This window comes from Bos indicus x Bos taurus, unplaced genomic scaffold (genome assembly GCF_003369695.1).
Source record: "Bos indicus x Bos taurus breed Angus x Brahman F1 hybrid unplaced genomic scaffold, Bos_hybrid_MaternalHap_v2.0 SuperScaffold_100147, whole genome shotgun sequence".
NCBI classification, from domain to species: Eukaryota; Metazoa; Chordata; class Mammalia; order Artiodactyla; family Bovidae; genus Bos; species Bos indicus x Bos taurus.
Window position 1 is genome coordinate 672528 of NW_020867070.1, and position 21455 is coordinate 693982.

The window sequence follows — 21455 nt, forward strand, 5'->3', positions numbered from 1 at the left end:
TATATTTTACTCAGGTCTGATCATCTTACTTACACTTCTTCAACTAAATAGTGTTCCCTTTATCCTCTATCGTGGATGAAAATCTCCATGAGTTCATGGAGGGAGAGGCAGTTGGTGCAGCCTGTTAACGTGTGTGTGTGCATGTCCATTTGTGTAGAACAAGACAGGAATGTTAAGGTTTAATGAGACCCCCATATGAGGGATGGGGACATCTTTTGATAAATATCCTGATCAAGCACTGGTTGGCTGAGCAGAAAATACTTGTTTTTTTTTTTTTTTTTTTGGTGTTTGGTGTTATGGATTCTCCTTCCCTCCTCTTGTGTGTGGGTTCCTTAGCTTCAGACAGACAGAAGAGAGCTATCAAAGCATACTGGTCAGGTAAGCAAAGCTTACCCTGTCTGTGTTAGTAAGGCGGGATTGCCAAAAAAGGAAAAGCCCTGTTCCTGAAAGACTTCCAAACTTTTGACATTTTGTCTTTTGAGAAGTCTGTGGAGGAAATGATATTGCGGCCCAAGGCGTTTAGTTTTGGTAACTTGGATTTGTTGAGTGATCTTCCTTGAAGGTGAAGAAGGGGACCTAAGAAGAAGGGGGCCTTCAAGGGGTGACTAGAGAGAGGAAGTAGGTTGTGAGGTGGAGTGGCTGTTTGGCAGGGTGGGTAGGTGTTGCCGTTCCTTTGCCTTTTTCTTTGGGAAAGAAACTTGCTTTCCCTAAGTCTTACTCAGGGTGGAAGCCTCAGTGCACTCTGAGTCAATCAGTGTAGGCCTTGGGAAAGAGAGGATTGGTAACATTTCTTCCAAACCACCAACTTCAGTGGATGGTGGATCAAGAACTATGGAGACATGATTTTTTAGCTTGGCCTCCACCATGTTTAACTTTTTACTCCAAGGAACATTCCAACTTCTAGAGGGTAGAGGCATAGTGAGGCAGTGCTCTCGGGAGCTGAGAGCCTGCAGAGCTGCCAAACCTGGTTTCTTTGTGGTACTCCTGCCAAAGCCAGGTTTCCATTCTCTGGATCTACATGTGGAGTTTGGGGTAGAAAAGGGAGGATGTGTTTGTGCCAGTGTCTCGCTTCATAAGGATTCATGAAGAAGGTGATGAAAGCGTGTCTCCCATATGTGAACCACATTGACTTTCTATTGGGCTGGGACATTGAGAGTATGGGGGACAGGGGCAGGCTGCCAGCAGGCTTGTTCCTGTGGAAGCAGATTTCTTCCTCTTCTTCTGCCACCTTTTTCTTTATTCATCTTAAGGCTCAGTTGGTATTGAGCCTGTTTGTGATATTTGTTGAGCATCCATGGGGTGCTAAGCACAATGTACTAAGGCTTTACTATGTTTGAATGGAAAATTTTGCCTTAAGGTTAAACTGTTGCCTGCTTGTCTTATAGGAGATAATAAATCTGCATACTTTTCTTTTAAATTAGTTACAAATGTAGCATTTTGTCAAAATGTATTTTAAATATGCTAATGATAAAAGTAAATCTTATGTAAAGAAAAACTGACATTTCTAATTAAGACTTTTTTCTTTTCTTTTAGGAAGGCACCAGAGTAGTTCAACCCATATTTTTGGGGAAAATGATTAGTTATGTTGAAAACTATGATCCCAATGATTCTGCCGCTTTGCACGAAGCCTACGGCTACGCGGCAGGGCTGAGCGCCTGCGTGCTCGTGTGGGCCATTCTGCACCACTTGTGCTTCTACCACATGCAGCACGTGGGGATGAGGCTGAGAGTAGCCGTGTGCCATATGATCTACCGCAAGGTGAGTGTCGCTCGGTACCACGGTGTGTTCGTCTCTTGAGGGATCAGGAACATTTGGGGAAAGTTCTCTGTAAATTACAAATTTTCTAACTGGGATTGTTTACACCTTCCTAGAGAAGTTTGCTTTTGCATAAAGTCAAGTTTGTTGTTGAAGCAAACTTTACCAATAAATAATGAAAAGTTTTCTTTTGAGATCGTGTGGGCTGTCCTTGGCAACTTTTAGCCATAGGCTGTCATATAATAACCACTAAATTTGTACTGTAAAATATTAAATTAATATTCAAGAATAAGTATGAAAAGTATCAAGTTGATTTTCAATGTCTTCATGCCCAAAGCCCATAGTGCTGTTTATGGAAATTTTTTGTTGTCATTCATTAATACTTTCAGGTACATCAAATTTGTATTTAAAAGTGAGCTTCAGAGATTGTATCTATAAAACTATATCTAAGAGCAGAGAATGTATTTGATAAAGGGACTGATTCTAATTTTAAAAGACCCATCTAATTATATTCAATATAATTATGTTTGCTAGGGAAAAATATAAAGAGAATTCATGCTACATATAGACTCACTCCTTATATTTTATAGATAATTTTTGTTAATTGTATGAAAGAAAATAGGATATTTGAGATGAAACTTGAAATTTTACATTGTTTTATGAATTCTAAAGAGAATTTGTTGCTCTTCATTTAAATTATTTTAATACAATATTTCCTTTTATTTTTAGTATGCATTGTAGCAGTTTTAATAAGAACTGATTTAATGTGTTTAGTGATTTTGTATTGAGGAATGCCATGAAATTATTCCATAGTTTACCCTTGTCTAAACTAGTATAAAAAGAGTAAGGCTTTCAGGTATCTTTACAAAGGTATTGCCACAGATATATCAGTGTCAAGAGCTGAAGGGCTCTGTATAAACTTGATCCTGGATATGTCTTTGCCTTAGACTGTTTTAAAAAAAATCCTTATTTAACTGTATTGTATCCTTGAAATTTTCAAAGAGAGTAGATCTTAAATGTTCTCACCACACATGTTAAATAGGATAACTATATTAGGTAGTAGATACTTTAAGTGGTTTTACTACAGTAACCATTTCCCAGTGTGTATTTATACCAAAGTATCATGTTGTAACCTTAAACATATGCAGTTTTTATTAATAAATAAACTCCTCATTGAAAGACAAAACCAAGCAGCTTAAATTGAAAATATTGCTTCTTTACCTGGCTGCTGCTTATCTAGAGCTTCTGCTTCTTCAGAATACTTTTTTCAGCAGGAAGTGAGATGTCTTCTCAGTTTTTCCTTGAGCAGAGTCTTGTACTTTTCAGGATTGTGTGAAACTGGGGACCTGGCATCTCACTGTCTTGTCTGACAACAGCATCTGAGCTACTTTCCTTCTGGGTGATGTGGAAATTGCAACTGTGCCTGCAAACTGCAGTCAGAGGTCTTCACTGTCATTTATCATCATCTTTGTTAATCTGTTGCGTCTTTAACCATTTAGGAGATGGATACTCAGATTTCCCCACAAATTGGCTAAATGTTTGTCTTTCCAGATCATACTTAACTCTCATAATGGTTGTGAAATTTTACCTGAACCGTGTTGTGAAAGCTTAAGTTAGGGGTAAGGTGATGGTTTAGTCAAAGCTCACTCTGCTGCACAGGTGAGCCACTGTCTACCTGTGTTTCTTCCTCTTCCCACCACACTTTGGAATCTTGCCTTTGGGAAATGTGATCTGACCTGGCACATTGGCTTATGTGAATGTAAATATCTCCCAAGAAGTTCATTTACTGCCTTGATTTTACCTAAATGTTGGCCCTATATGAAGTCAGGACTTATGGGGATTATAACATAGACATAACTTGAAATTCCAGAAACCTGGAAAAGACAAATTTCCTCATGCACAGCCTTGCATCTAGAGTCCTGCTGGGGTGCAGAAACAAGACACTTCTTTTCAGGTTACAGGTGGGCTGATTCTTTAGGGCACAGCTGGTGCTGCCGAGCAGCTCTGAAAGGCCCCTCTGAACTTCCATGGTTCATGCTCAGGCCCCACCTCCTGATCCCTGATCCTGGGGAGGAATCAGATTGGGCATTAGAAATGGAGTGGCTGCTAAGCCCATAGCCATAGTTTGTTCTGACCATGGATTCCAGGCTGGGGCAGGTCTCCAGGAGGTCTCTAAGGCTGCACATATTCCACTCCTAAAATGGCCCATTCAGCATTTCATGCTCTTTGCAGCTGAATTTTGAATGATTGTGAAGGAGGTATCATATATAAAAATGACTTGCCATTTCCACAGCTTTGGTAAAATTACCTTTGGCTTTTGATCATTGTGGTGGTGGTGGTGGTAAAATACACCCAGTGTAAAGTTGACCATTTTCACTCCTTTTAAGTACAGCATTTAGTGACATTAGGTACACTCACATTGTTGTGTAGCCATCACCATTATTCATCTCTGGAACTTTTTCTTTTTCCCAAACTGAACCTCTGCATCCATTAAACACTAACTCCCCAACCCCTCTCCCCGCACCCAGCACCATTCTACTTCTTATCTCTGTGAATTTGAGTACTTCAGTACTTCATGTAAGTGGAATCATACAGTGTTTGTCATTTTATGTGAGGCTTAAGTTCTGTAGCACGATGTCTTCAAGGTTCATCCATATTGTGGCAGGTGTTAGAATTTAATTCCTTTTTAAGGCTCAATAATCTTCCACTGTAGGCCTATGCAACATTCTGTGTGTTTGCTCATCTGTCAGTGGACAGTTGTTTCCACCTTTTAGCTATTGTGAACATTGCTGCTGTGAATATGAGTGTACAGATTGTCTGTTCAAGGTTGTGTTTTTAGTTTTCTTGAGTGTATCCTTAGTAGTGTAATTGCTGTATTGTATGCTAATGTCATGTTTAATTTTTGAGGAACTTCCGTATTCTCTTCCATTGTGGTTATATCATTTTACCTTCTCACTTGATCATTGTTTTCTTCTTTACTTGAGGAGTAAAGAAAAAGTTTCTTATGAAGTATGACATTTTGTTTGGATCAGTGGCTCTAGTTGGTGGTCTGTTGAAGCAGCTCCTGGTATCTTTTCAGCTTCCTCAGATCTCTAGGGCATTTTTCTTACTAAATAAAGGGATTGAGCAACACAGGTTGTGTATTTTGTAATATCAGCAGACTGGCATCAAGACCACAGTTTCCTCACAGGAACGGTGTTTTGAACATCATACTTGCCCATTTGAGAATGAGGAAACTAAGCCCAAAGTGTTTAAATATTGTTACCCACAGAATGAATGATTGAATCCTAGTCTCTGAATTTCTTTCCTAAGGCAACCTCTCCAGTCTCATCCAATTTGGCTAAAAATTACTTAGTTGACTCCTAAGTCTAAACCTACACCCTTTAACCTTCAGACAGGTGCAAGTTCACTGAAACAGGGGGTGGATTTTGCTTTTACCTCCTGCTCCTCCCTTCGCTGTCCTTGTGATTGGGGCTGCCACCACACTGAGGAGTTAGAAGCTGAACAAGGGTCCCTAGAGCCCTGCTGTCAGGGGTCATCCTGCTCCTGCTGACACCACTCAAGACCCCTGGAACACATGCTCCACTGTGTTATGTTCTAAGATGACTTGGTATCACCTTAGGAATCCGGATCTCTGTCTCCCTCTCTCATTTCAGGCCCTTCGCCTGAGTAGCCCAGCCATGGGGAAGACTACCACAGGCCAGATAGTCAACCTGCTGTCCAACGATGTGAACAGGTTTGACCAGGTGAGCTGCCCCTGAGGGATCCTCTTCCGTTTCCTGTTTTTCTCACTGGGTTCAGCTTATTGGGATGCCAGGTGCCAGGGTTTGGTGTCAGCCAGGGTTCTGTTGAGGATGTAAGACAAAGGTTCTATTTATCCAACTTTCACTTCTCTGTGTGCAAATTCGATGTAATTATATGTATTGTTTCATAAGTGAGAGTTTTGTTTTTCTAATAATAAATGGCAGCAGTGTCTTGCCCAGCTTGGTTAGTGTCCTAAAGGGTCCTCCTGGAGGGGCCCTTCTTGGCACATGGTGTAGGTGTTGCTGAACTGTCTTCCTCCTCCTCTAGGTGATGAAGGCCTGGTAGTCAGGGATTGTTTTTTCCCCTGTACCCTGTTCAGTGCCTGCTGCATAGGGAGCCTTCAAGTGGGTGGTCCCCAGACACAACCTCCTCTCTGCTGTCCCCACACACTCTTTTTCCACTGACCTTAAGCATAGATCACATGACCCAGAACATCATAGCTGTTGGTCAGATCTGTGTTGTAGTAGACACTTCTCTTTCCAGTATTCATTCATAAAACATGAAGTAAGGCCTCTACTCACTTTCAGGGATGAATAAAGCTTAGTTTCTGCCCTGTAGAAGCCACAGTCTATCAGGGAGGTGAATACACAAGTAATTACTGGAGAGAGCAGTAGGTACCATAATACAGGCTTTCCTGGGATGCTGGGGAGCCCAGGGGAGATGGGAGCTAAACTCTGGGATGGAGAGCATTTGGAGAAGCCCTGAGCTCATCTGTGTTGTGGTCAAAATCCACATCTTCCTTCATTGCTGCTGGTCTGATTCTCCTGGGACATCCCTGAAGTCAGCCCTGTGCTACCTGAAACAGTGTCATCTGAGGTGGACACTTGGATTTCTGCTTTAGCAGGTTTAAAACCCAGTGAGGTCATTTCTATTTAGGTTTCTGTTTTTTCCTTCAGAGCATATTGTCTCTATACTCTGTCCTTAATGGCTTTTATATCATCTCAAAGAGAGGCTATGCTAAAGAATGTTCAAACTACTGCACAATTGCACTCATCTCACACGCTAGTAAAGTAATGCTCAAAATTCTCCAAGCCAGGCTTCAGCAATACATGAACTGTGAAATTCCAGATGTTCAAGCTGGTTTTAGAAAAGGCATATGACCAGAGATCAAATTGCCAACATCTGCTGGATCATCAAAAAAGCAAGAGAGTTCCAGAAAAACATCTATTTCTACTCTATTGATCTATGCCTAAGCCTTTGACTGTGTAGATCACAATAAACTGTGGGAAATTCTGAAAGAGATGCGAATACCAGACCACATGACATGCCTATTGAGAAACCTGTATGCAGGTCAGGAAGCATCAGTTAGAACTGGACATGGAACAACAGACTGGTTCCAAATAGGAAAAGGAGTACGTCAAGGCTGTATATTGTCACTCTGCTTATTTAACTTATATGCAGAGTACATCGTGAGGAACGCTGGGCTGGAAGAAGCACAAGCTGGAATCAAGATTGCAGGGAGAAATATTAATAACCTCAGATATGCAGATGACCCCACCCTTATGGCATAAAGTGAAGAAGAAATAAAGAGCCTCTTGATGAAAGTGAAAGAGGAGAGTGAAAAAGTTGGCTTAAAGCTCAACATTCAGAAAACTAAGATCATGGTATCCAGTCCCATCACTTCATGGCAAATACAGTGGCTGATTTTATTTTTCTGGGCTCCAAAATCACTGCAGATGGTGATTGGAGCTATAAAATTAAAAGACACTCCTTGGAAGGAAAGTTATGACCAACCTAGACAGCAGATTAAAAAGCAGAGACATTACTTTGTCAACAAAGGTCTGTCTAGTCAAGGCTATGGTTTTTCCAGTGGTCATGTATGGATGTGAGAGTTGGACTATAAAGAAAGCTGAGTGCCAAAGAATTGATGCTTTTGAACTGTGGTGTTGGAGAAGACTCCTGAGAGTCCCTTGGACTGCAAGGAGGTCCAACCAGTCCATCCTAAAGGAGATCAGTCCTGGGTGTTCATTGGAAGGACTGATGTTGAAGCTGAAACTCCAATACTTTGGCAACCTGATGTGAAGAGCTTACTCATTTGAAAAGACCCTGATGCTGGGAAAGGTTGAAGGCAGGAGGAGAAGGGGATGACAGAGGATGAGATGGTTGGATGGCTCACCGACTTAATGGACATGAGTTTGGGTAAACTCCGAGAGTTAGTAATTTACAGGGAGGCCTGGTGTGGTGCGGTTCATGGGGTCACAAATAGTCAGACAGGACTGAGCAACTGAACTGAACTGAACTGAAGAAGGCTTTGTTTTTGTCTTTTAAGGTAACGATGTTCTTGCACTATCTGTGGGTGGGGCCACTGCAGGCTGTCGCAGTGACCGCCCTACTCTGGATGGAAATAGGAATATCATGTCTTGCCGGGATGGCGGTTCTCATTATTATTCTGCTTTTGCAAAGCTGCTTTGGGAAGTTGTTTTCATCACTCCGGTAAGAGAAACACTTCTTTTAAAAATTGATATTACGTAATTGGTAACATCCACAGTCTGCTTGATGCTTTTGTTCAAAAACAAGACAAATGCCTTCCCTAGTCACTTCTTTGTGTGAGTTGTAGACCCTACAGGCTTAGCCAGTGGAAGCTCCAGCCTTAAACTGAAGGCTGATCCTGAAACAGGAACAGGGAAGGCATTCACTGGGTCCTCTTGGCACTGTGTCTGAAAAAATAGAGTGTCCTTCAGCAGAATTTACCCATGTCCAAGTTATTTAAATATTGTTAAATAGTAATAATCTTGTAGCCCCATTTCTCACTGCATATATTTTTGTTATGCTTGTGTTGGAGCCTTTCAGGTATTTATTCATGTTTCCATTAAGTTATAAGCACCCCAAGGGCCAGGCTGATCTCCATTGTGTCTTTATGAAGCCCCACAGTCACAGCAGCACATGTGACAGAAAAGTGGCTGGTGGTGAAGAGCCTTCTGCTGCTGAGTTAGACCTGAAGCAGGTCCCAGAGGGTTGGAGGTGGGTGGTTGTCAGGTGATGGAGATGTTGTGCTATTTGAAGGTCACTGAGTTCTTGTGTGTGTTGTGTGTGTGTAGTTCTGTGCTTGGTGTCTTTATTTGGAATTTCCTTTCCTGTCTTTGCTGGAGAGATAGATACTTCCTATCCTTCAAGGCCCTGTTCAAGTGCTACCAGGTCTCTGAAGCTCTTTTTGTTCTCCTTTCTTGGTGGAATTAACAGTCCCATCTTTTCTGCTCCCCAGAACTTCTCTCCTATTTTATTACAGCACAGACTCTGTCTTCCTGGGTGTCTTTCTGCCTCCCTACCTGACCGTGATCTCTTTGAGCAGATGGTTTGTATCTGACACATTTCAGGTCTTTCTTAGCCGATCCTGCACATTCTCAAGTTACTTCTTAAAATGGACTGAATGGTTGGTTTCCTAGTTGAAGCCTTTTTCTCCATTTGTACTTTGAGTAGGACCTGCCTGTGTTCTAAGTGCAAAAGGGCTATAGAGAATAATTTTATTCCTAGCCCCGCCCCCATGCACACTCCTGCTGCTGCTGCTGCTGCTGAGTAAAGTTGGGCTGTGGTCACTGAGGCTCATCTCATGTCTGTCCCCTCAGGAGTAAGACCGCTGCTCTCACAGACGAGAGGATCAGGACCATGAGTGAAGTCATAACTGGCATCAGAACAATAAAAATGAATGCTTGGGAAAAGTCATTTATAGACCTTATTACCAGACTGAGAAGGTAAGTTTATATATATAGATGTCACTCCATATTTTCATGCTTTATTTCCTATTCTATTGGATATTTTAGATGTCTTGCCAAAGAAGTGTTTAAGTTCATCTTCACATTAAGGTGAACTTAAATACTAACTATTCACTGCATCACCTACATGTTGCAGGAGGATTAAGAATAGTGGAGATATCATTTAACCTGTTCTTTCATTTGCCATCTTTTCAAAGGAAAAAAATATATATGCTTCTTACTTATATAGAAATGAAATTCTAAGAAGTTTTTAATACCTCAAATCCCAATAAGCAATACTTTTAACATAGTATTTGAGACAATGACATTCAAACTAAAATTGTAATTTATGGTGATGGCTGATAACCAGGAAGATTATGGAGACTTGGTATACTTGTATTGAGCCGAACTGTATGAATCACTATTGTTCGTTGTTGCTGTGCTTAGTCGCTCAGTCGGATCTGACTCCTTGTGACCCCATGGACTGTAGCTCGCCAGGCTTCTCTGGCCATAGGACTTCCCAGGCAGGAATACTGGAGTGGGTTGCCATTTCCTCCTCCAGAGGATCTTACAGACCCAGGGATTAAACCTGTGTCTCCTGCATTGGAGGTGGATTCTTTACCACCATGAAAGCTCATGAATCACTATGCATTTCAAATGGAGCTATGAAAATACTGTCCCTTTTGTTCTGCTTCATGTTTTTAGACTGTTTCTCCATCTTTCATTTAAATATCTGGTGAGCATTTCTCTGACCCCACCTTGTCACCTCTCACTTTGCACCTTTGCGGAGCCCATCTTCCTTCTACTCTGGCCTCCAGGCCTGACTGACTCCAGCTCATCTTCAGGGTCCACGTGTGTGTGACTTGCCCTGACTCCACTGCTCCGAGTTACATATCCCAGCTCTGGGCTCCCTTGGGGGCTGTGACGACTGTCTCTGTCTATTGTCTCCCAATTTTGTGGTTGCTAATTCTCTTCACCCACAAGTTCATGAGCGCCTGGAGGGGACAGGCTGTGTCTTTCTGTGAGGAGCCTGGCATAGACTTGTGATTATGAATGTTTGTTGAATGAATGTTCAAACCCAGTATGATTGACCTGAAATGTTTGCAAGTGTGACATTAAGCCTCCTTTTACTTGAAAGAGTGAAGTGATGATGCAGTGTGTGGTCCTGGTGTTGGGCAGACCCCTGAGTGTGCACTATGCTAATGTCTCCATGATGTGAGGGATGGTTTATCTTAATCTGTGTCCATTCCCTAGAAAGCGGCCACTTACACAGGGCACTGAATTCATGTCTTGTATGCTGATGCTTCTTATAAAACATTTCTCCTACTTTCTTTTTACAGTAAGGAAATTTCCAAGATTCTGAAAAGTTCCTACCTTAGGGGCATGAATTTGGCATCATTTTTCACTGTGAGCAAAATCATGATTTTTGTCACCTTCATCACCAATGAGCTCCTTGACAACCGGATCACAGCCAGCCAAGTGTTTGTGGTGGTGACGCTGTTCGAGGCTTTGCGGTTCTCGAGCACCCTCTTCTTCCCCATGGCCGTCAAAAAGGTGTCAGAGGCCATTGTCAGCCTCCAAAGGATAAAGGTTTGGTGACAAATACTTTTTTTTCAGTTGTAGGTGGATTTTTTGTAAAATGCCTCCTTTTGTTTGGAATCACTATGTCCAGTTAAGTGATATTTAACTCTCTCAGTGCCAAAGCTGGCAATCTTTCCAGAATGTTATAGGTACTCCCTTTTCTTATTAGGTAGAGTGCATTACAGATATCATAAGACTGGTTCTCATGTAGGGGCAGTAGTATATGTAAGTAGCAGTAGCATAGGGCTCTAGTGTAGTGATGTCTACAGAGTGACTAAAGTGTCTAAAAGCAGGAGAAGCAAACAGAGTGCATCTCCTGTGCTGACTCCAGTGGCCAGGCAGTGACTGTGCACAGTCCCTGGGCCGGGAGGGAAGGAACTTGCTGAGAAGTCCTTGTTCCCTGTGGAGGAAGAGTGGCCTCAGATTCACTTAATTCTCTGTGTTCGAAATGAGTTCTTTCCTCCACAGATGTTTTGCTTGTTGGTGTCTGAGCCTACCTTTTGTATCTGTCTTTTCATCCCTGGCCCCTTTTTATTTACTGCTTAATCCATTTTCTCTGGCTGCCTTCTTCTTTTTAAATTTGTAATTCCCACCACTATGTGAACTAAGAACTTCCAGATATACAAGCTGGATTTAGGAAAGGCAGAGGAACCAGAGATCAAAATGCCAACATCCATTGGGTCATAGAAAAAGCAAGAGAATTCCAGAAAAAAAAAATCTACTTTTGCTTCATTGACTACACTAAAGCTTTTGACTGTGTGGATCACAACAAACTGTGGAAAATTATGAAAGAGATAGGAATATCAAACCACTTTACCTGCCTCCTGAGAAACCTGTATGCAGGTCAAGAAGCAACTGTTAGAACTGGACATGGAACAATGGACTAGTTCCAAATTGAGAAAGGAGTATGTCAAGGCTGTATATTGTCACCCTGCTTATTTAACTTATATGCAAAGTACATCATGTGAAATGCTGGCCAAAGGAGAATGAAAAAGCTGGCTTAAGACTCAACATTCAAAAAACTAAGATCATGGCCTCTCGTCCCATTGCTTCATGGCAATAAATGGGGAAACAGTGGAAACAGTGGCAGACTTAATTTTCTCGGGCTCCAAAATCACTGTAGACAGTGACTACAACCATGAAATTAAAAAATGCTTACTCCTTGGGAGAAAGGCTATGACAAACATAGACAGCATATTAAAAAGTAGAGACATTGCTTTATCGACAAAGGTCTATATAGTCAAAGCTATGGTTTTTCGACTCATTGTGTATGGATGTGAGAGTTGGGCCAGAAAGCAGGCTGAGCATGGAAGAAATGATGCTTTGAATTTGTAGTGATGGAGAAGACTCTTGAGAGTCCCTTGGGCTGCAAAGAGTTCAAACCAGCTATTCCTAAAGGAAATCAACCATGAGTATTCACTGGAAGGATTGGTGCTGAAGGGCCAATACTTTCTTTGGCCACCTGGTGCCAAGAGCAGACTCATTGGAAAAGACCCTGATACTGAGAAAGATTGAAGGCAGGAGGAGAAGGGGACAACAGAGGATGAGATGGTTAGATAGTGTCCCTGACTCAATCAACATGAATTTGAGCAAACTCTTGGAGATAGTGATGGACGGGGAGCCTGGAGTGCTATATCGTCCATGGGATTTCAAAGAGTCAGACACAACTTAGTGACTGAACAGAAACAAATACACTATATTATATGATTATATTGATATATACCATGAGATGTAATAATAGTATATATTATTCCATATATTATTTAATAAGTTCTGATGTGAACTAATACTTTAAGTACAGTTAGCAAAACAGTATTTAGACTGTTCAAAGTTTGCAAATTCCAGGAAAGTGACTGTTTTTGTTTGTGCTTTCTTCCTGCAGTTTAACAATCTGCTTTTTTTCTCTTTTCTGTAGAATTTTTTATCACTTGATGAAATACCACAGCTCAACACTCAGCTGCCATCAGATGGTGAAATGATTGTGGACATGCAAGATTTCACTGCTTTTTGGGATGAGGTAACATATCTTTCTTTCCAAGATCCTGACTGCTAACAGACAAGTGTGATATAGATTTACTGGAGAATTTTTAGATTGTGCCATGGTGTAAAATGTGACTTGCTCATTAACTAAAAGTATGTTAAATTTTTTTTTTCAAAATTGACACTAAGGTTTGTATCTAATAGAGATTAAGTATAAAATCAACCTAAAATGTTTGACATATTGCTCTCACTCTCATTTTTAAGAGAACTTTCAAAGTATTAGCACATTTTGAACTTAAAGTCCATATATTTGTAATGTTAGAATTTATGGAATTGGACAGACAAAATGCAGCAGTGTGGAATGGGTTAACTAACAAACACGCAACTGGTTGTTAAAGATGCTTTGGGGAATCAACGTACATTTTTGCCTTGATTATCAGGCCACTGTATTATACATAGAGTGAGGCCATGATCTGGATGTTTGCTGTGGGGTAGGGTGGGGGCTCCTGCATCCTGAGCTTCTGGATACTTTAGTGGCAGCCGGGGCAGGAGGAGACAGCAGGTGGGCATAATGAGCACCAGTGATTCCCAGTTAAAGGACTGCACTGTATGACAAGCTGACAGGGAGAACTGGTGATTCCCAACACTTGGTTTATTTGTTAGGTTCAGGCAAACAGAAAAAAACAAGAAAAACAGGGTCTGGTCTCAAGAAGTTGTCAGCATCACACACCCATTGCGGCCCCTTTACCAACTGAAATGTTCCCCCTGCCCCCTGGTTCCCTGGTCCTCTGTGCACACCCTCCTCTATCAGTGTGAATTAGTAAAACAGAACCTCATCGTGGGAGAGGGAATTCCATTCAAGGAGTTAGTTACGGAGATGATAAAAGGGAGAAAAAAGCAGAAAGGGCAAAATGGTGGTGTGTGAGACAACCCAGGGGTTATCAAAGGCAGGAAGCTGTTCCTACTCCCAGGGCTGGAGGACCTCTGGGAGGAGGTGCCTCCACCAGAGGGTCCACCCTCCAGAGCAGAGCCCAGGAGTCCAGCAGCTGTCAGAGTTGGGACCACAGAGCACGTGTCAACTCTGTAGACTCGTCCTGTCTTTCATGCCTGTGACTCTGTGGTGCCACCTACATCGTGTTCACCTGCTTCTGACTCAGCACCTGCCGTCCCCACCGACAATCCAGTGGTTTGTTCCCAGATACATGAAACCACATCCCTGTACCTTCTGTACATGGAAACTCACACAGGGTACTTGACCTTCCCTGATGGTTTCTCCTGCCTTAATATAGTAGGTTTGCCTCCTGTTCGGTTCTTGGCATAATGCTCTTGAAACATTTATAGAAAGCACCACTAAAATTCCATTATAAAGTCCACTCTATGTGAATGCTACCACATTCTTTGTATGAAACTTGTTAGCAGATTTCTTTAGTTCCCAGTAAACACGTAGATTTATTTTAAATCAGTTGGGTATATGATACAGATTGTTTTCTGCAGTTTTTAATGAACTGAAATAAAAATATATAGAACAGTATCTGCCTGTGCAACAAATGGCTGTAAGGTAGAATAAGGGATTTTAGTTGTACTACAGCCTATGTGAATAAATCAGATGAAAAATCTGAAAAGGTTTCTATATACCTTCTAGAGTAAAAAAAATCCAAATTGTTAATAACTCAATCAATGATTTTAATAAAAAATAATAATAACTCAAGATACTAAACTGCTAAAGGAAGAGGAGAAAAGGTTGTGAGTTCTGCCGTAAGGCTCTCTTGTAAAATCTAACTAATTGCATATTATGATTCTGTTAGAGCAGTATTCAGAATTCCAGAGATGAGAGCCTTCATCAGCTACATTTTCACAAAAATAGCTACCATGTTAACATTAATGTGTGGCACGGTTTCCTTGGAGAAGGAAATGGCAGCCCACTCCAGGATTCTTGCCTGGAGAATCCCATGGACAGAAGAGCCTGGCAGGCTACAGCCCATAGGGTCACAGAGTCGGACATATCTGAAGTGACTTAGCAAAGCAACACAAAGGTATTCCTATCTAGGTAAATGATAATTATGCTATTGCAGCTAATTTGTACCACTTTGGGGGAATGAAATTTCTAAATATTTTCAACTGAATCTTATCTTTTATGCTACTGCTAAGTCACTTCAGTCATGTCCGACTCTGTGCGACCCCATAGACGGCAGCTCACCAGGCATCCCCGTCCCTGGGATTGCACTCACTAAAAACTAACAGCCATGGTACCATAATAAAATTTTTGTGAGGTACCTAGACTGTTACTACTGAGACACAAAAATGTGAGGTAAGCCTACCTTTTCCCAGAAGCCTTTGAAGCCAGAGATATTAAACAATTAAGGTACTTGAAAACATTAGGGATATGCATAAACTTTCAAATAAAACAAACTATAGCTGTACTAGCAAGCAATGACGAAATAGTAAATCTTCATCTTATGAACGTTTAATTATCTAAATGTAGGGAATTCTGGCTTAAGAAACGGTCAAAAGCAACTTGTCATTTATTACGGTAAAATATTGAAAACCAAGCGCTAAATTCAGCCACTATAGGATAAAGAAACTAAAACAAAAAGCCTTAAGGACCTGGAGACTTAGTGAGAAAAAGCTCATTTTAAACTGATTGAAGCCTCTGAACTAATCCTGTGTGTCAAAGGCAGGGAAGAAGGATCTCTCTAAACTTGTAAAAACTAGTGATTCATAAGGAAACTAAAGAAATGAGAGCATGCATGCTTATCAGACCACAGAAATAAAAACTGAGAAAGGATACAGAAGAAAGAAAAAGTGTGATCTGTTTACTCAGGGCAATCATCATTAAAAATCTACAGTAATTTGATCAACTAAAATTTTTCTCTGAAATTACACTGCTCCCATTTCCTGTGTCAAGACTTAAAATGACTCTCTCATTAAAGATTTAGTAAATGATTCTAAAACAGCTTCCTTCTTGCCTCATAGAGGTTCAGTTCAGTTCAGTTCAGTTCAGTCGCTCAGTCATGTCCGATTCTCTGCTACCCCATGAATCGCAGATGCCAGGCCTCCCTGTCCATCACCAACTCCTGGAGTTCACTCAGACTCACATCCATCGAGTCAGTGATACCATCCAGCCATCTCATCCTCTGTCGTCCCCTTCTCCTCCTGCCCCTAATCCCTCCCAGTATCAGAGTCTTTTCCAATGAGTCAACTCTTTGCATGAGATGGCCTAAGTATTGGTTTCAGCTTCAACATCAGTCCTTCCAATGAACACCCATGGACTGATCTCATTTAGGATGGACTGGTTGGGTCTCCTTGCAGTCCAAGTCACTCTCAAGAGTCCTCTCCAACACCACAGTTCAAAAGCATCTATTCTTTGTTGCTCAGATTTCTTCACAGTCCAACTCTCACATCCATACATGAACAATGGAAAAACCATAGCCTTGACTAGACGAACCTTTGTTGGCAAAGTAATGTCTCTGCTTTTGAATATGCTATCTAGGTTGGTCATAACTTTCCTTCCAAGAAGTAAGTGTCTTTTAATTTCATGGCTGCAATCACCATCCGCAATGATTTTGGACCCCCAAAAATAAAGTCTGACGCTGTTTCCACTGTTTCCCCATTCATTTTCCATGAAGTGATGGGCCCAGATGCCATGATCTTAGTTTTCTGAATGTTGAGTTTTAAGCCAACTTTTTCACTCTCCTTTTTCACTTTCATCAAGAGGCTATTTAGTTCCTCTTTACTTTCTGCCATAAGGGTGGTGTCATCTGCATATCTGAGGATATTGATATTTCTCCCGGCAATCTTGATTCCAGCTTGTGCTTCTTCCAGCCCAGCGTTTCTCGTGATGTACTGCATATAAGTTAAATAAGCAGAGTGACAATATACAGCCTTGATGTACTCCTTTTCCTATTTGGAACCAGTCTGTTGTTCCATGTCCAGTTCTAACTTGCTTCCTGACCTGCATACAGGTTTCTTAAGAGACAGGTCAGGTGGTCTGGTATTCCCATCTCTTTCAGAATTCTCCACAGTTTATAGTGAACCACACAGAAAAGGCTTTTGCATAGTCAATAAAGCAGAAATAGATGTTTTTCTGGAACCCTCTTGTTTTTCCTTTGATCCAGAGGATGTTGGCAATTTGGTCTCTGGTTCCTCTGCCTTTTCCAAAACCAGCTTGAACATTTGGAAGTTCATGGTTCATGTATTGCTGAAGCCTGGCTTGGAGATTTTTGAGCATTACTTTACTAGCATGTGAGATGAATGCAATTGTGTGGTAGTTTGAGCATTCTTTGGCATTGCCTTTCTTAGGAATTGGAATGAAAACTGACCTTTTCCAGTCCTGTGGCCATAGCTGAGTTTTCCAAATTTGCTGGCATATTGAGTGCAGCACTTTCACAGCATCACCTTTTAGGATTTGAAATAGCTCAACTCGAATTCCACCACTTCTGCTAGCTTTCTTTGTAGTGATGCTTCCTAAGGCCAACTTAACTTCACATTCCAGGATGTCTAGGTCTAGGTGAGTGTGAGTGATCACACCATCATGATTATCTGGGTTGTGAAGATCTTTTTTGTACAGTTCTTCTGTGTATTCCTGCCACCTCTTCTTAATATCTTCTGCTTCTGTTAGGTCCATACCATTTCTGTCCTTTATTGAGCCCATCTTTGCATGGAATGTTCCCTTGGTATCTCTAATTTTCTTAAGGAGATCTCTAGTGTTTCCCATTGTACTGTTTTCCTCTATTTCTTTGCATTGATCGTTGAGGAAGTCTTTCTTACCTCTCCTTGCTGTTCTTTGTAACACTGCATTCAAATGGGTATATCTGTCCTTTTCTCCTTTGCTTTTGGCTTCTCTCCTTTTCACAGCTATTTGTATGGGCTTTTCAGACAGCCATTTTGCTTTTTTTTTTGCATTTCTTTTCCGTGGGGATGGTCTTGATCCCTGTCTCCTGTACAGTGTCACTAACCTCCGTCCATAGTTCATCACACACTCTGTCTATCAGATGTAATGACAAAGCACTTCAGTATTCTTCCTTTGAGAACCCCATGAAGAGTATGAATAGGCAAAAATAGGACACTGAAAGATGAACTCCCCAGGTCGATAAGTGCCCAATATGCTACTGGAGATCAGTGGAGAAATAACTCCAGATAGAATAAAGGGATGGAACAAAAGCAAACAAACAAACAAACAAAAAAGACCCAGTTGTGGATGTGACTGGTGATAGAAGCAAGGTCAGATATTGTAAAGAGTAATATTACATAGGAAACTGGAATGTTAGGTCCATGCTGCTGCTGCTGCTAAGTCGCTTCAGTCATGTCTGACTCTGTGCGACCCCAGAGACGGCAGCCCACCAGGCTCCCCCGTCCCTGGGATTCTCCAGGCAAGAACACTGGAATGGGTTGCCATTTCCTTCTCCAATGCATGAAAGTGAAAAGTGAAAGTGAAGTCACTCAGTCGTATCCGACTCCTAGCGACCCCATGGACTGCAGCCTACCAGGCTCCTCCATCCATGGGATTTTCCAGGCAAGAGAACTGGAGTGGGATGCCATTGCCTTCTCCAGTTAGGTCCATGAATCAAGGCAAATTGGAAGTTGTCACCAGGAGGTATCAAGAGTGAACACTGACATTCTAGGAATCAGCAAACTAAGATGGACTGGAATAGGTGAATTTAACTCAGATGACATCCTGGAATGTGAAGTTAAGTGGGCCTTAGGAAGCATCACTACGAACAAAGCTAGTGGAAGTGATGGAATTCCAGTTGAGCTATTTCAAATCCTAAAAGGTGATGCTGTGAAAGTGCAGCACTCAATATGCCAGCAAATTTGGAAAACTCAGCTGTGGCCACAGGACTGGAAAAGGTCAGTTTTCATTCACAATCTCAAAGAAAGGCAATGCCAAAGAATACTCAAACTACTGCACAATTGCAGTCATCTTACACGCTAGTAATGCTCAAAATTCTCCAAGCCAGGCTTCAGCAGTACATGAACCATGAACTTCCATTGTTCAAGCTGGTTTTAGAAAAGGCAGAGGAACCAGAGATTAAATTGCCAACATCCTCTGGATCAAAGAAAAAAGCAAGACAGTTTCAGAAAAACATCGATTTCTGCTTTATTGACTATGCTAAAGTGTTTGACTGTGTGGATGACAACAAACTGTGGAAAATTCTGAAAGAGATGGGAATACCAGACCACCTGACCTGTCTCTTAAGAAACCTGTATGCAGGTCAGGAAGCAAGTTAGAACTGAACATGGAACAACAGACTGGTTCCAAATAGGAAAAGGAGTACATCAAGGCTGTATATTGTCATCCTGCTTATTTAACTTATATTCAGAGTACATTATGAAAAACGCTGGGCTGGAGGAAGCACAAGCTGGAATCAAGATTGCTAGGAGAAATATCAATATCCTCAGATATGCAGATGACATCACCCTTATGGCAGAAAGTGAAGAACTAAAGAGCGTCTTGATGAAAGTGAAAGAGGAGAGTGAAAAAGTTGGCTTAAAGCTCAACATTCAGAAAACTAAGATCTGGTCCCATCACTTTATGGGAAATGGATGGGGAAACAGTGGAAAAAGTGTCAGACTATTTATTTGGGCTCCAAAATCACTGCAGATGGTGATTGTAGCCATGAAATTAACAGATGCTTACTCCTTGTAAGGAAAGTTATGACCAACCTAGACAGTATATTAAAAAGCAGAGACATTACTTTGCCAACAAAGGTTCATCTAGTCAAGGCTATGGTTTTTCCAGTAGTCATGTATGGATGTGAGAGTTGGAGTATAAAGAAATCTGACCGCAGAAGAATTGATGCTTTTGAACTGTGGTGTTGAAGACTCTTGAGAGTCCCTTGGCCTGCAAGGAGATCCAACCAGTGTATCCTAAAGGAGATCATTCCTGAGTGTTCATTGGAAGGACTGATGTTGAAGCTGAAACTCCAATACTTTGGCCACCTGATGCAAAGAGCTGACTCATTTGAAATGACCCTGATGCTGGGAAAGATTGAGGGCAGGAGGAGAAGGGGATGACAGAGGATGAGATGGCTGGATGGCATCACCAACTCGATGGACATGGGTTTGGGTAAACTCTGGAAGTTGGTGATGGACAGGGAGGGTTGGCGTGCTGCTGTTCATGGGGTCGAAAAGACCTGGACACGACTGAGCGACTGAACTGAACTGAGCTGATTAGAAAGAAAGTCATGCACCCAGGATAAGGACATTTCCTCGAAAGAAACCGGTTGCATCAAAGGCAGGCTTTGTCACAGGATGTGAGGTCGTAGATAGAGTGGTGTTAGTTGTAGCTGAGAGTAGCTGTAGTGGGAGCTGAAGTGGGGAAAGCAGCACTGTGGTTTTCATGGTGGTTGCTATGGTGTGTCAGCTGTGTTCACCACCTGGCAGTCACTAAGGCTGAATTATCTGAACAGTAGCTTTTGCCTTTCATTCAATTCAAAAGCAGGTTGTATTAGCAGCCTTAGCATCTAAACAGGAGACACAGCTGTTGTCGTTTACCTAGATTTCTGGTGCTGGAGAGGTGACCCTGAGGAGTCACCGGCATTGGGGCTCTCGTGGTGGTGGTCAGTAAAGCTGGGTGTGTAGTTACATTCAGGGCCATGGTGGTGCCCTGAGCAGTGGTCATCACACAGACTATGGCCAGGCAGCCTGTGCCCAGAGCAGCAGGTGGGAGAGCCTGGACATCGTGTCCTCTATGCAGGTGTTCAAGTGGAACTGGGGTGCCCAATGCTATGTCTGTCCTTTTGTCCCCTACACACCCCCCCACATTGTGTACAGGTGTCCACTGAGTTTCTTTTGTACCAAACTATGCAGCATTTTCAAATGAACTATTTTGTTCTTTCAAGAGCTGAATATCATGTTCTCAGACTTCTTGCCCTTAGTACAGAACACCCTGTTCTGTTGTCCTGGCCTTGCCTATGGAAGGACTGTGTCCCTTGCTGGCATCATTAGTAATTAGGGGCTGTCATAGGTCATGGGTGAGAGAGCCCTTGAAAGGGGGAGAAGAACAGACATTGGGAGTTTTGGAGAGAAGCTGAGTCTGAATGAAGCCCCTGCTGGGTTGGGAGGCAGGAGATAGATGTGAGCTCTGTAACCTTCTCACTATACAGCCAGGTGGACAGGTGGGGAAGGTCTCAGCTTTAATATAAATGGCCCCAAGGACTTCGCTAGTGGTCCAGTGGTTAAGAATCCACCTTCCAGTGCAGTAGACTTGAGTTCCACCCCTGGTTGAGGAACTAAGATCTCATAATGCTCTGGAGCAACTAAGCCCACATACCGCAACAAAGACCCAGTGCAGCCAAAATAAGAAAAAAAGCAAAATAAAGGTTCTGTGGGGGCCTCCAGATCTCATGGGACAGGGATTTGGAACTTTATCTGCACGGAGTCGGGGCTCAGCTGATGGTGTTTTGTTGAGTCAGTGTCCCCTGAGCCTGGATAACCAGTGGGGGAGGGGACCCAGTGCCTCTGAGCTGTCGAGTGCTGCCCTCTTCTGGTCATCCTAGAGCAGTGCCGGATACTGAAGCCTGAACAGGGAGGGAACTCAGTGTCTGGCCCTGACCGTCTGAGGGGCTGTGATGGGAAGCTGATGTTTGTAGGTAGTTCACTATTTTGTAGTCATAACTGAGTGAAAAGTAGTAAAATAGGAATCCT

At 42.1% G+C, this 21455-nt stretch overlaps 1 protein-coding gene across 1 annotated transcript in view; it reads left to right on the forward strand.

Moving 5' to 3' along the window:
* The window catches only part of LOC113888456 (multidrug resistance-associated protein 4-like), a 90993-nt gene that overhangs the window by 21972 nt on the left and 47566 nt on the right, over nt 1-21455 (forward strand). The window contains exons 4-9 of the mRNA XM_027535579.1: nt 1534-1758; nt 5412-5501; nt 7829-7992; nt 9123-9248; nt 10589-10838; nt 12745-12846. Coding sequence (XP_027391380.1) covers nt 1534-1758; nt 5412-5501; nt 7829-7992; nt 9123-9248; nt 10589-10838; nt 12745-12846 — 957 coding nt within the window. The remainder of the gene's footprint in view (nt 1-1533; nt 1759-5411; nt 5502-7828; nt 7993-9122; nt 9249-10588; nt 10839-12744; nt 12847-21455) is intronic.